This window comes from Medicago sativa, chromosome 8, assembly GCF_051527215.1.
Source record: "Medicago sativa cultivar Bolivia chromosome 8, Bolivia_mono, whole genome shotgun sequence".
NCBI classification, from domain to species: domain Eukaryota; kingdom Viridiplantae; phylum Streptophyta; class Magnoliopsida; order Fabales; family Fabaceae; genus Medicago; species Medicago sativa.
The window spans coordinates 37443752-37455753 of NC_140756.1; the positions used below are offsets into that span (position 1 = coordinate 37443752).

At 36.6% G+C, this 12002-nt stretch overlaps 1 protein-coding gene across 1 annotated transcript; it reads left to right on the plus strand.

Annotated features, from left to right (window-relative positions):
* Window positions 1–432: 432 nt before the first annotated feature.
* On the plus strand, window positions 433–2903 carry LOC146898899 (uncharacterized). The gene is made up of 4 exons (XM_085736650.1): window positions 433–580; window positions 771–794; window positions 1215–2794; window positions 2883–2903. Exons 1-4 carry the CDS (start codon window positions 433–435, stop codon window positions 2901–2903), a joined length of 1773 nt encoding a protein of 590 aa, XP_085592776.1.
* Window positions 2904–12002: the final 9099 nt, after the last annotated feature.

Below are 12002 nucleotides of genomic sequence, written 5' to 3' on the forward strand. Positions count from 1 at the left end.
AATAGTTTATCAAGGGAAGAAACATAGAGACTTGGCATAGTGTGTCGAGAATAGATTAGCATCATTTAGACTATGAATGATAGATTGTGATACGATTAGATATCTTTTCACTAAGAATGTTTTAACAACATATATGTGCCGTGTCTCTTGTGATCACACTAGGTTGGTTTCAAGAGGTTTCCATTAGGTGAAACGGGAATAGCCGTAAGGGACCCACACGTCACTAGGGAGTTCCGTTGGTTTACCTTAGATAGGTTTCCATCGAGCAGATAGGGTTTGCGCTCGGGTTTACTCCACCCCGGGGCTTTCCATAAAATGAATTCAGATATTGTTATTGTTCAACGCTAACTCTTAATTCAATCATTGTTGGCTATGATATGACGTTAGATACGTTTAAGCTTCAGAATAGAACAGTTAAAGATAGTTTTGTCGATGACGATCGTAGGTTTTCCCCTAATCGTCCGACTTAGCAATGTGGCATATGTAAAGGCCTCGATGCTTAGAGAGGATCTTGGATTAGCGGACTTAGTATTACCCCTTAACCGCGATGTCACATTTAGAGATATTGAGCATATAACAAGTAAGTTGAACCTATGACGGATTTAGCATGCACTGCCGTCTAGGAAACCAATCCCCACACACGTATAATCAACCGTCAGGTTGTAAAGTAGACACGTGGTAACCATAGGCCTTCCCCGAGGTTATCACTAGCTAGGGTTAGATAGAACTCACTAAGGCATTATGTCTCATCCCTCTCCTTATTTGTTCAGGTTCTCAGGCTCTCCGCGGAAAAGGTAAAGAAAAGTTTCAGGAGTGAGGTGCTTGCAAGGACTTCATCATGGTGTTAGAATAGTTGATGCATATGTATAATTATGACACTTGTTGTAAAATGGTTGTATATTTATAGACTTGTACGACTAACTTCTAAGTGGAACAATGTATCATAAAACTTTGGCCGTTGTAGTGGTTGATTTGTACCTTGATGACAATGTTGTATTGTAAAAATTAATGTATCCAATATCAGTTTTAACGCACTTTTGATTATTCTAGACACTATCAAAGTGGGCGTTACAAATTGGTATCAGAACAGGTCGTTTCAGATCGTGCCTTGGGTCATTAAAATTACAATTCAAGTAGCCGTTCTTTTGAGTTTAGGATATTGTCCTCATTGTTATATTTGGTTGAAATTGATCACTTTGACTTAAATATGACAGTTAGAACGAAGATGTCCGGAGCGAGAAGAGGACGAGGCCGGCCAAGGAATAATCAGAATGATGAGGAGAATGAGAATCCTAGTGCTCAAATGTGGGCACAGTTGATGCAGCAGAATCAGCAGATGATGCAAATGATGCAACAGCAGATCCAGCAGAATGCTCAATCCCATCAGCAATGGGTTGCAGCTATGCAACAAGGTCCGGGAGTGCATCAACAACATCCTCCACCTCCAGTTGTGGGAAACCCGGCATTCCGAGAGTACAATCGGAACCATCCTCCAGAGTTCGATGGTAGCGGTGAACCACCAGAGGCTAAGAGGTGGATTAAGCACATGGAAAAGATTTTCCTTATGGCCAACTGTACCGAGGAGGAAAAGGTGATCTTTGCAACTAATCAATTCCGAGGTGCAGCCCAGGATTGGTGGGAAACTGCTCGGCGTAGGATGGAGGCTAGTGGGGTAGAGTTGACTTGGGAGAATTTTAAGCAAGTGATGAAAGAGAAGTACCTTCCTTTGACATTCAAGGTCAGAAAAGAACAAGAATTTCTTCACTTGAAACAGGGTAACATGTCCGTGACTGATTTTACCAAGAAGTTCGAGGAGTTGTCCCATTACTCAACTCACAATGAGTATGCGGATAATGAAATGTGGAAGGTTAATCATTATAAGCATGCTTTGAGGGGCGAGCTGTATGCGGTGGTCAGTCAACAGAGATTGACAAACTTTGATGAGATGGTGCATAACAGCTTGGAAGCTGAAAGAGGTTTTGACAAAGCTGTTAAAGAAGGTACCACAACCTTCGATAGAAGAAGAGGTAGCTTTGTTGATAGACATCATGAGAAGTTGAAGCCAAAGGGGTCTCCTCAGAGGGGTAAACAGTCGGGTTCTTTCAGATCCTATCCAACTTGTAAGAAATGTGGAAAAGCTCATACGGGGGAATGTAAGCTGGGTGATAACTCTTGTTATGCTTGTGGCCAGACGGGACATTACATGGCAAATTGTCCAAATAGAGGAGACAAAGGCAAAGGAGCAAGCACTACAATGACTAGAGGCAGGGTGTACTCATTGGATGGGAAGAAGGCTCGAGGAAATGAAGACTTGATTGGCGGTATGTGTTTTCTTGGTCAGAATCCCATTAGAGTTTTGTTTGATTATGGTGCCTCACGTTCCTTTACTTCTTTTCAATGTGTGGAAACTCTTCAATTGTCTGTTTCATTACTAAATCCCCCTATGTTGGTGACTACGGCCACCGATGGAGGAGTTGTAGCTAATTATGTTTGTGAGAATTGTCCTATCACTGTGTCTAGCAAGACGTATTATATAGATTTAGTATGTCTTCCGATGAAACAACTTGATGTGATTTTGGGGATGGATTGGTTGTCAGCAAATCATGTGTATATAGGGTGCGCAGAAAAGAGTATCTATATGCCAACTAGTGATACGGTGGAAGGAGTAGCCTTGTCAGAATTGATTAAGTACACATACCAGATGGCTCAGTTTATCTGTGCTCAAGACAAGAGATTTTATGTTATGCTCACTGTGACTCCAGAAACAGATTTAAGCCCTAGCGACATTCCAATTGTCAGTGAATATTTGGATGTTTTTCCGGCAGATATCACAAGTTTACCTCCTGAAAGAGAAGTTGAGTTTTCAATTGATTTGATTCCAGGAGCAGAGCCAGTATCAGTAGCACCTTATAGAATGTCTCCCCTAGAGCTCAAATAATTGAAAACCCAGTTAGAAGAGCTCATTCAGAAGCATTTCATCAGGCCTAGTGTGTCGCCTTGGGGTGCACCTGTATTGTTAGTCAAGAAGAAGGATGGTAGCATGAGGTTGTGTATTGATTATCGCCAGCTGAATAAGGTGACTATCAAGAACAAATATCCTTTGCCAAGGATTGATGACTTGTTAGATCAACTCAAGGGGGCCTCGGTATTCTCGAAGATTGATCTTAGATCGGGATATCATCAGATTCGTATCAAGTCTTCAGATGTGTCCAAGACAGCTTTCAGAACACGATACGGGCACTATAAATTTTTGGTCATGCCATTCGGTGTAACTAATGCCCCAGCAGTTTTCATGGATTATATGAATCGGATTTTTCAGCCATATCTAGATCAGTTTGTCATTATTTTCATTGATGACATTTTGGTTTATTCCAAGAACCCGCAGGAACATGCTCAACATTTGAGAATAGTGCTGGACATTCTTCGGGAGAAGCAATTGTATGCAAAGTTCAGTAAATGTGAGTTTTGGCTAACGGAAGTCAGATTTTTGGGTCATGTTATTTCTCAGGGAGGTGTAGCAGTGGATCAGTCGAAGGTAGAGGCCATCCAGAATTGGACTAGACCAAAGAATGTGTCAGCAGTTCGAAGCTTTTTGGGACTAGCTGGTTATTATCGCCGTTTCATTATGAAGTTTTCCCAGATTGCTTTACCATTAACCCGACTCACAAGGAAAGATGTACCTTTTGAGTGGAATGAAGAATGTGAGAAGAGTTTCAAGACTCTGAAGAAGAAGTTAACACAAGCACCAGTCTTGACTCTTCCAGACCCGGAGAAGAGATATATTGTGTTTTGTGATGCATCGTCTAAAGGACTTGGAGGAGTACTCATGCAAGAAAACAATGTGATAGCTTATGCATCTAGGCAGCTCAAGACTCATGAAGAAAACTATCCCACCCATGATCTAGAATTGGCGGCCATAGTGTTTGTTTTGAAGAGTTGGAGACATCATTTGTATGGAGCACAATTTGAGTTGTTTAGCGATCACAAGAGCTTGAAATACTTGTTTGATCAGAGGGATCTGAATATGAGGCAGAGGCGCTGGATGGAATACTTAAAGGACTTCGATTTTGATTTGAAATATCATCCAGGAAAAACCAATGTTGTAGTGGATGCATTGAGTCGTAAAGCCTTGATCCAAGCCGAAGTAAAAATGCATGTTTGCAAGTTGCACGAGGAGGTCCAAGACCTTAACCTTGAAGCCACAGAGGATGTTGATGGTATTTGGTTACACAAATTAGAGATCACTTGTGATTTGCGGTCAAGAATTGTACAAGCACAAGAGACAGATGGTGACTTACGAAGGAGGATTGGTCATCCAGAATTTTCTATAGCTTCGGATGGGGCAATTTTATTCGAAGGAAGAATTTGTGTACCGAATGACGCAGACCTTAAAAGGATGATTTTAGGAGAAGCACACAAGAGTAATTTCTCGATTCATCCTGGTGCTACCAAGATGTATCGAGATTTAAAGAGAGATTATTGGTGGCCTGGAATGAAATTAGATATTGCTGACTTTGTAGCTAGATGCCTGGTGTGCCAACAAGTTAAGATTGAACATCAAAGGCCAGCGGGGTTGCTACAACCGCTAGAGATTCCTCAGTGGAAATGGGAGCAGATATCTATGGATTTTGTGGGAGGTTTACCTCGTACTCAGAAGGGACATGACTCCATTTGGGTAATTGTGGATAGATTAACCAAGTCGGCTCATTTCTTACCGGTTAAATCTACCTACAAAGCATCTCAGTATGCAGACTTGTTCATTTCAGAAATAGTTAAGTTACACGGTGTTCCAGTGAGTATCGTGTCAGATAGAGATCCCATTTTTACCTCACAATTCTGGAAGGCTTACCAAAGGGCTTTAGGGGCTCGCTTGAAGCTGAGTACGTCTCATCATCCGCAGACTGATGGTCAAACAGAGAGGACTATCCAGACTTTAGAAGATATGTTACGTGCTTGCATATTGGAAGATGGTGGAAGTTGGAGTCATCACTTACCTTTGATAGAGTTTTCCTACAACAATAGCTACCACTCTAGTATTGGGATGGCACCTTACGAAGCTTTGTATGGTAGGAAGTGTAGAACTCCTCTATGTTGGGCTGAGGTAGGAGATAAGAGTATTCTTGGACCAGAAATCATTCAAGAGACAACCTTGAAGATTAAGTCAATTCAGGAAAAGATGAGGATAGCTCAAAGTCGTCAAAAGAGTTATGCGGACAATCGACGAAGACCTCTAGAGTTCAATGAAGGTGATCATGTATTCTTAAAAGTTACTCCCAAATTGGGCTTGAGGGGTACTTTCAAGATTAAGAAATTGTGTCCGAGGTACGTAGGACCGTTCTTGATACTCAAGCGTGTCGGACCAGTGGCTTATCAACTAGCTCTACCTCCAGCTATGTCAGGTATACATGATGTGTTTCACGTGTCCCAACTAAAGAAGTATGAACCGGATCCTTTCCAACCAGTTGAATTGGATTCTATAGAGTTGAAATCAGATTTGACATTTCAACCGGAACCAGACATGATAGTAGATCGTGATGTTAAAACACTCAGAAACAAAGAAATTCCTATAGTGAAGGTAGTATGGAAAGGTTCACCGGGTGGTGAAGCTACGTGGGAACTAGAATCGGAAATGTTGAAGCAGTATCCGCAATTGTTTCCAGGTAAATTCTAAATTTCGAGGACGAAATTTTTTTAAGGGGGGTAGTGTGTAATACCCCGTCCATTTATATTGCGAGTAACGTCAGTTAACGAGGAGAGTGCGTGCGTCTGAGTTTAGGGGCGTAATTGGAATTTGAGTTTTAGGGGTATTTAAGGGCAAAAGGTCCCAAAATATTCATTTTCATTGGAACTTTCTCTCTCTAGGTTTTCAATAATATTTCTCTCTTCCTTCTCTCTACAATTTCGGTCCCAAACTTCTCACAAATCACCCACTCTTTGTGATAATTCCTTGAGGCAAGCATCATGAAAAGGGATAAGAAGTTCTTGATGGAAAACTCCTAAAGATTGTAGAAGCAAGCTCTCTCTTTTGATTCTTGTCTACCTAGGGTTTGGTTTAAGCTTAGAAACACTTGAATCTTATTTCTCTTGGGCAAGGTGAGTTCTTAGTTAGAAAAACCTTCCTTTGGTTTGAGCTTTCTTGGTGTGTAAGCTATGATTTGTGCTAGATGTGTTATGAACTTCAAAGCTAATTCTTGATGATTATTTGTTAAGTTTGCCATGAAATATGTTATTTATTGCTTTAGTATGTTGCTGGATGTTTTGGTGCATTGCAGGAAGCATTAGGATGCGTTTTGGGTCAAAAATTGCAATTTTTGTACCACAGGCCCGAAGAACTACGCTATTAGCGAAATTCTACGCTAATAGCGTAGCTCCCCAGAAAAGCCACGCTCCAGGGGCGCTAATAGCGCAGTCTTCTGGAGTGGCCAACTTAATTTTGGCCTTTTGGCCCTCCCTCGGGTCGGTGGTGCGTTCCGAAGTATTTCTTTCATCGTTTTACGACCCTATAACCCCAAAACGACATCTAGGTAATGCATCTAACACGTAACGATTCTCAAATTAAAAATCATGGCAATCATAACATAATCATTAAGGATTTCTTGTGAACGAATCACTTGAATGTGAAAGGGAAAGTAATAGTTTATCAAGGGAAGAAACATAGAGACTTGGCATAGTGTGTCGAGAATAGATTAGCATCATTTAGACTATGAATGATAGATTGTGATACGATTAGATATCTTTTCACTAAGAATGTTTTAACAACATATATGTGCCGTGTCTCTTGTGATCACACTAGGTTGGTTTCAAGAGGTTTCCATTAGGTGAAACGGGAATAGCCGTAAGGGACCCACACGTCACTAGGGAGTTCCGGTGGTTTACCTTAGATAGGTTTCCATCGAGCAGATAGGGTTTGCGCTCGGGTTTACTCCACCCCGGGGCTTTCCATAAAATGAATTCAGATATTGTTATTGTTCAACGCTAACTCTTAATTCAATCATTGTTGGCTATGATATGACGTTAGATACGTTTAAGCTTCAGAATAGAATAGTTAAAGATAGTTTTGTCGATGACGATCGTAGGTTTTCCCCTAATCGTCCGACTTAGCAATGTGGCATATGTAAAGGCCTCGATGCTTAGAGAGTATCTTGGATTAGCGGACTTAGTATTACCCCTTAACCGCGATGTCACATTTAGAGATATTGAGCCTATAACAAGTAAGTTGAACCTATGACGGATTTAGCATGCACTGCCGTCTAGGAAACCAATCCCCACACACGTATAATCAACCGTCAGGTTGTAAAGTAGACACGTGGTAACCATAGGCCTTCCCCGAGGTTATCACTAGCTAGGGTTAGATAGAACTCACTGAGGCATTATGTCTCATCCCTCTCCTTATTTGTTCAGGTTCTCAGGCTCTCCGCGGAAAAGGTAAAGAAAAGTTTCAGGAGTGAGGTGCTTGCAAGGACTTCATCATGGTGTTAGAATAGTTGATGCATATGTATAATTATGACACTTGTTGTAAAATGGTTGTATATTTATAGACTTGTACGACTAACTTCTAAGTGGAACAATGTATCATAAAACTTTGGCCGTTGTAGTGGTTGATTTGTACCTTGATGACAATGTTGTATTGTAAAAATTAATGTATCCAATATCAGTTTTAACGCACTTTTGATTATTCTAGACACTATCAAAGTGGGCGTTACATACACACTATGTGAAATATTGTTTGTTGTGTGTTTTTTAGTTGCTTGATATTGAAGAGAAGATGAATAATCAGAATATGGTATTGAACTAACGTAATTTAGATGCATACACTATACTTTATATGTTTGTGATACACTTCATAAATTTTAATTACATTGAATGGGATTCACATGAATGTGGCAATGTCTTTTTAAAAGATGCTAACTACCCTAAAAAATTCAATGTGAAGTTATTATAAAGTTCAGGCTTTTATCTTTTGTCATTTAACTTATAGAACATGGTTGATGGTCCATTAAGATGGCTTATCGGATCAATTTTTAATCTAAATGATGATACCTGATTACACAAACAATTTGAAATATATTTTTGCAACCATCTTTATATTCATCTTGTTTTTTATTAAGTTTTTGCGTAATTATCCGACACAACATCTAATGATATTTTAGGTTTGATGTATGGTTTTTGCACGTTATTTTTATTTATAACAAAATAATTATGGTAAATAAATGGTTAATAACGATGTATAAGTAATTGAATATGAAAATATTGTTATTATAACTCATATTTTTAGGCTTAAAATATTGTTACGTCTTCTTTTAATTGAATACATCAAAACATAAATCATTTTAGATTTACTTTTTTTTTACCACAGTATAACTTATCTTCAACCAAGGATGTGTAAGTAGTCTTCTCACGCTTAAGGTTGTGAGTTCAACTCTTACCGTGAAAATGAGATATAGTTTGGCGTGTGATCATGATGTATATTTGATTATGCTCGCTGAACTCTAAGGCCGACCCTGATCATTGAGATCTCTTGGAGCCTAACCCGCAATATTTTTTATCAATATTTTATCTTACCTTGGAATTCAATTGTCATAACCACATAACTTAAATACCCAATGTTTAACACACAAAAATACAAATTGAAATAACAAAAATAAAATAGAGTTTTTTCTTTCTAAATGACTAGGTGTATGTCTTGTGCTAAAAGTTGAATTAAGCACCAATTACACACACGCTAGGTGGAATATTGCATTGTGAGTTTGTTTAGTAGCTTGATATAGAATAGAATATGAATCATCATAATATGGTAGTGAACTGGCGCAATTTAGTTGGTGGTACACTATACTTTATGTGTGTGTGATGCACCTCAAGAATCTTTAACAACATCGGACGAAATTCACATGAATGCTGCAATGTCTTTCGAAAAGATGCTAACTACCCTAAATTGTTCAATGTAAAGTTATTATAAAGTTGATGCTTTTCTCTTTTGGCATTTTGCTTATACAACAAGGTTGACGGCAAATTGACACGATTTATTGCCTCCATTTTTATCCGAAATGATGATACTTGAGTACACAAACAATTTGATATTTAATTTTTCAACCGTTTTTATATTCATCTCGTTCTTGATCGAGTTTTTGCATATTTCTCCAACACAACATCTGACAATAATTAGATTTCATGTAAGATTTTAATTGTTAACTTGAAGTCTGCTCATGTGATGTACGGCCAAAATGTGTGTGGGGTATATTTATATCTATAATATATATTTTATAACACTATTTTGAAGATATAAATGATATATTTTTTGTTATTCTTACTTACAGAGATAATTTAAGAATAAACTAACTAAACGTTCCTAAAACTTTTTGTGTGCACATAGTGTGATAATAATTTAACAATATTTGATCCTAAATGTTCATCTTGGATTGCATTGTAACTTACGAATTAAATAAGAATTAGGAGTGCTTGGTATCCATATTAACAATGTTATGTCGGATTAGAAGTGTAATTTTAAAAATTTAAAAAAGTTGGGTTATCGAAATTGCGTAATTTAAAAAGTGGGGACTAAATTATCAAATGTGCTAAAATACAGGGTCCAAAAATGAAATTAAACCTTAAGCAAAATAATATAATATAATTAACATACTCTATCTCTTATACTTATAACTTATAAATCATTTATTTTGTTAAACAAGCATACAACTTAACACCGTTCATAAGAACATAAAAACAATAAATAATAAACTTATAAAATATAATTATAATTATTGATTACTCCAATGGATTTTTTATTTGAGGGTTTTACAATATTCATCAAGTTGATGATCGTTGATATTTTGTTAACTTTATTCCAACAACTTATATGGAAGAAATGATGTTGGAGATGATGACTTTGTATAACGGCATTTACCCATTAGGCATACCAATAATGGACATATCCTTCCACAACCTCCACAATCAAAAGGGCTTAAATATATGTTTCTACACATACCATTACAACAACGCCAATTACCTATAGTTGGACAACGATACCCACATATCCCACAATTGTTAACATCTTTAGAAATATTCACGCAACGGTTTCCACAACATACAGATCTTGGTGGAGATTCTCCATTACTACATATCCATGGTCTATTTGTGCAACCAGGATATTCTTGATCCTCACCGACTTTGTTCACACCACTGTTGGTATAATTTTCACTCACTTCAGAACTTGGAGTTGGTGAAATTGATTGATCTCCATCTATTTTGACTACAAATACAATAAGTAATGTTAGAAATGTGACAAAATATGTTCCTTGAGTACTCATTTTGAAAGTGGTGATAAGTTTAGGATATGGAAACCTATGTGTGTGTGTGTCTATATATATATATATATATATATATATATATATATATATATATATATATATATATATATATATATATATATATATATATATATATATATATATATATATATATATATATATATATTATGAAATACACGCAACTTTTGTAGTACGCTTGAACATGGTTTTCTTGCTTGCATAACATGAAAAACTTTATCTCACTCTATGGGCGGTTACCTTAATTTCTGTGGGCTTGTTTTTTTAGGATGTGTTTGGCTTAAGTTTTTAAGAATGAAAATTCATAAAAATGCAACAAATTAATTTTAGCCTTTGTTTAATGAATCAAAAGAGGTAATATTTACATAAAAATTGATGAATCTATTAGTTTCACAAGCGTTTCTTGTTTAATTCAAATAATTAAATTTATTTATTTATTTTTTAATCAATTCATATAGTACACATTTCAACACAACTATAAACTTACTATCAAATATGTAAAATCTATGTAGAATTTATTACAATATTTAATAAAAAAAATTAGATTGCAAACAACAAAACCACTATTACAAGTCTGCGCATATGCTTGTTATCGATATTTATAAAATGAGAATCTTCAAAAAAAAAAAAAAAATCTCGTTCCTATGAATGTGTTTTTGGGTAACTTCTACAATAAATAATTTTTTGCAAATTATTTTTATTTATAACAAAATCATTATCGTAAATAAATGTGTCATTAGGATATATAAGTCATTAAATATGAAAATGTAGTTATTATAACTCTTAACTGAAAGACTTTAAGGATTCAAGAATTTTCAATTTTCCGCCAGTTATTTTCTTGTGTTATAATACAACAAAACATCAATCATTTTAGATTCAGTTCATTTTTAACCAGAATAAAACTTATCTTCATCCAACGATGTTTGTATAAGTTGGTAAGTAGTCTCGTCACCCCTAAGGTTGTGAATTCAACTCTTACCGTTAAAATGAGATACATTTTGATGTATGATCAGTGATTATATTTTATAATGCTTGCTGAACCTTAAGTTGACCCTTATCCTTGAGATCCCTTGGAGCCAAACTCACAAATTCTTAATATCAATTTTTTTTTTACCTTGGAATCCAATTGTTATCAGCACATAAACAAAATACTCAATTTTCAACATCCAAAAATATATATTGAAATAAAAAAATAAAATTGAGATTTTGTTTTATAAGTGATTAGGTGTATGTGTTGCGGTGAAAGTCAACTCACACACCAATTAGATACACTGTAATACCCCGTCCATTTATATTGCGAGTAACGTCAGTTAACGAGGAGAGTGCGCGCGTCTGAGTTTAGGGGCGTAATTGGAATTTGAGTTTTAGGGGTATTTAAGGGCAAAAGGTCCCAAAATATTCATTTTCATTGGAACTTTCTCTCTCTAGGTTTTCAATAATATTTCTCTCTTCCTTCTCTCTACAATTTCGGTCCCAAACTTCTCACAAATCACCCACTCTTTGTGATAATTCCTTGAGGCAAGCATCATGAAAAGGGATAAGAAGTTCTTGATGGAAAACACCTAAAGATTGTAGAAGCAAGCTCTCTCTTTTGATTCTTGTCTACCTAGGGTTTGGTTTAAGCTTACAAACACTTGAATCTTATTTCTCTTGGGCAAGGTGAGTTCTTAGTTAGAAAAA

Coding starts and splice junctions, on each gene's coding strand:
- LOC146898899 (XM_085736650.1), top strand. CDS start 433: ATGACGATCGTAGGTTTTCCCCTAATCGTCCGACTTAGCAATGTGGCA. Junction 581..770: donor AGATATTGAGCATATAACAA/GTAAGTTGAACC, acceptor TTATTTGTTCAG/GTTCTCAGGCTCTCCGCGGA. Junction 2,795..2,882: donor GCCCTAGCGACATTCCAATT/GTCAGTGAATAT, acceptor ATTTGATTCCAG/GAGCAGAGCCAGTATCAGTA.